The sequence below is a fragment of the Asparagus officinalis genome, chromosome 3, assembly GCF_001876935.1.
Source record: "Asparagus officinalis chromosome 3, Aspof.V1, whole genome shotgun sequence".
NCBI lineage: Eukaryota > Viridiplantae > Streptophyta > Magnoliopsida > Asparagales > Asparagaceae > Asparagus > Asparagus officinalis.
Window position 1 is genome coordinate 43,549,968 of NC_033796.1, and position 3,482 is coordinate 43,553,449.

At 36.3% G+C, this 3,482-nt stretch overlaps 1 protein-coding gene across 1 annotated transcript in view; it reads right to left on the bottom strand.

Moving 5' to 3' along the window:
- LOC109835024 (metacaspase-1-like) overlaps positions 1-3,482 on the bottom strand; it is a 13,640-nt gene that overhangs the window by 2,660 nt on the left and 7,498 nt on the right. The window contains exons 3-4 of the mRNA XM_020403025.1: positions 3,191-3,295; positions 1,863-1,979 (exon numbers count right to left, since the gene is read on the bottom strand). Coding sequence (XP_020258614.1) covers positions 1,863-1,979; positions 3,191-3,295 — 222 coding nt within the window. The remainder of the gene's footprint in view (positions 1-1,862; positions 1,980-3,190; positions 3,296-3,482) is intronic.

Here is a 3,482-nt window from a genome sequence, read left to right on the forward strand (position 1 = left end):
ACAATAACCTTATCTAATAAAGCCAGAACAAGCTCCTGAAATCACCCACTTTCTTGATCTTGGCAACAATATGCCTCGATGCTCTAACACCCCTCCAATCTAAAACCAAACATAACCAATTCTTAACCCACTTTTATGATTTCTTGTTTTATTTGAAAGGCTTTTGTCTGAGAGGCTTCTGGTCATGGGGAGAGGAAGGAATAGGATTATTGTCGGTGATTGAACCCAAGTTTCTTGATAGTTCCCTGAACTTACCAAGTGGTTGAGGAGGCTTGCAGCTGTATCAGAGATTTGGAGATGGTTGATGGGATAAGCAGCTGCTGTCAAGGGGAAGAAGGGAAGTTATTTTTTATGTATTTAGAAACATAATTAGGTTTAGTTAAGTTCACTAAGGGCATAATCGTCATTATTTAAAAAAATCACTAAACTAACGGAAATTAGGGAGTATGCCTAGTATATTCCTTAATAAAATAAGTGAGAATACTTTTTTCTACTAATGATGAATTAAAGGGTAGTTTTGCAAATATTGAGATTTATTTTTTTAGGGGGGTGTTTAATTTTGCAAATATGCATGATTTAAGTGGCATAGATACAAATAACCCTAGAACATATAATGCTCAATCTTGTACTTTTGTGAATATTTATTTTTACCTTATATGACTTTTCGCTTATGGTTCCAAATCCTAACTACAGATTTAATAGGTGTGATATAGCCAGTTTAATCGGAAAGCATAAGTGCTGACCACAAAAACATATGGGTACCTTACTTTGCATGCATAACAACAAAATTTAAAAGTATCTCATGTTCGTATGTGAAGATTACTTTTACAATGTATGTCCAACTGGATGCCATTTAGATCTTATATGCGAGCTTCAGTTCAATCTCCTGCCAAGTACGTAGACCGGCAAGTGGAGACTACTTCCATGTGTGAGATCCACATGAGATGTTTCAGATAAACAGCTGAGAAGGTAACTGAGTAGAGAAATAGTTGTAAAGGAAATATACTGATCAATTAGTATTTGACCATCAAGACATACTATTTAGGAGGTTGGCTCTAGTGCTAAGTAGCGTAACTTAAAGGTGCTTGATCTTTTGGGCTCTTTCACATGTCGTTGCCAATTACAAATGGTGTTGGCTGAAAAGACAACTCTCCTAGCTTCTACTATTCCTCAAAGTATCAGGAATATGCCTCTTCCATTACCTTTTTCACTGAACCATAATTTCTTTAGTTGATGGTGCCATTGTTAGATATGTACCGTGCTATTTAGTTTCAGTAATAATCTCGGAATTGAAATTAGGTGGAGTGTTACTTCATTTCCAAAAAAAGAGAGAAAGGACATACAAAAGGTTGAAGTAATTTTGGGTTTACAGGTAAAAGATCTTTCTTTTGAGAAGTGGGTGGGTTTAGAAATGAATGGGGGGTAAATTTTGGATTTTTACGGAAAAAAAATATGGAGTTCCAAGAATCGAACCCAAGAGCTCCTCACGTCGAAAGGAAGAAGTTTACCATTGTGTCAATTATTATTTATTTCGTGTCTGAGAATATATACCAAGTCATTGGAGATGAACTGTAGCTAAGCATTGCTCATCTCCAATAACTTAGTATATAGTATAATATCATATACAATATGCTGACAGCCATGTTTTGAATAATAATATCGTAGTCTTGATATTTTGGTTACCAAGAGAGATTTAGGGTGTGTTTGACTTGACAATCATCTAAAAATTGCGCAAAACTACCCCCAACTCGAGAGTGAAAAAAATATTCCTAACATCTAATAGAGTCAGAGATAAATAATTGATAGGTGTATTAACGTTTATACCTCCCTTCTCTCTCTCAACTCTAAAAACCTCAGCTTGCCATTAAAGATTTTTGCCCAAGGTTGAAGGAGCTCAACTTGCAGAACAATAAGTTCACATGACGAATTCCGACATCAATAGTAGCTGCTCGAATCTCCAATTCCCCATCCTCCCTCAACTTCAATAACGTTATCTATTAAAGTCAGAACAAGCTCCTAAAATCACCCACTTTCTTGATCTTGGCAACATTATGCCTCGATGCTCTGACACCCTGCGATCTAAAACCAAGCACAACCAATTCTTAACCCACTTTCATGATTTCTTATTTTATTTGAGAGGCTTTCATCTGAGAGCTTTTTTAACACGGGGAGAGGAAGGAATAGGATTATGGTTGGTGATTGAGCCTAAGTTTCTTGATAGTTCCCTGAACTTACCAAGAGGTTGAGGAGGCTTGCAGCTGTATCACATACTTGGAGGTGGTTGATGGGATAAGCAGCCGCTATCAAAGGGAAGAAGGGAAGTTATTTTTTATGTATTTAGAAATATAATTAGATTTAGTTCACTAAGGGTATCATAGTCATTATTTTAAAAAAATCACTAAACTAACGGAAATTAGGGAGTATACCTGGTATATTCCTTAATAAAATAAGTGAGAGTATTTATTTTTTCTAATAATGATGAATTGCGGAGTAGTCCTGCAAATATTGAGATTTGTTTTTTTTTTGGGTTTGGGGGGGGGGGGGGGGGGGGGGTGGGGGGGGGGGGCGTTTAATTTTGCAAAGATGCATGATTTAAGTGGCATATATACAACTAACCCTATAACATATGATGTTCAATCTTGTACTTCTGTGAATATTTATTTTTACCTTATATGACTTTTGCTTATGGTTTCAAATCCTAACTTCAGATTTAATAGTTGTGATATAACCAGTTTAATCGGAAAGCATAAGTAATGACCACCAAAACATATGGGTACCTTACTTTGCATGCATAAGTAATGTAAGCTTCATTTCTATCTACTACCAAGTTTGTAGACCATCAAGTGGAGACTACTTCCATGTGTGGTATCCACAACGAGATGTTTCAGATAAACAGTTGAGAAGGTAACTGAGTAGAGAAATAGTTGTAAAGGAAATATACTGATCAATTAGTATTTGACCTTCAAGGCATGCTATTTAGGAGGTTGGCTCTAGTGCTAAACAGCGTAACTTAAAGGAGCTTTCTTTTGGGTTCTTTCACATGTCGTTGCCAATTACAAATGCCGTTGGCTGAAAAGACAACTCTCCTAGCTTCTACTATTCCTCAAAGCATCAGGAATCTGCCTTTTCCATTGCCTTTTCCACTGAACCATAATTTCTTTAGTTGATGGTGCCATTGTTAGATATATACCATGCTATCTAGTTTCAGTAATAATATCGGAATTGAAACTGGGTGGAGTGTTACTTCATTTCCAAAAAAGAGAGAAAGGACATACAAAAGGGTGAAGTAATTTTCCTACGCATAAAAAGAGTAACGGAGATTTTCCAATGACAAAGATGGCAATACAAACTTGAGAAAATAACTTTGTATGGTACAAGCTGACTGAAGGTGTTGATACTCCAGATCTCAGTTGATGTGACATGAATTTATTTATTTATCTATTTGATTTTTGTGTGTGTGTGTGTGGGGGGGGGGGGGGTGT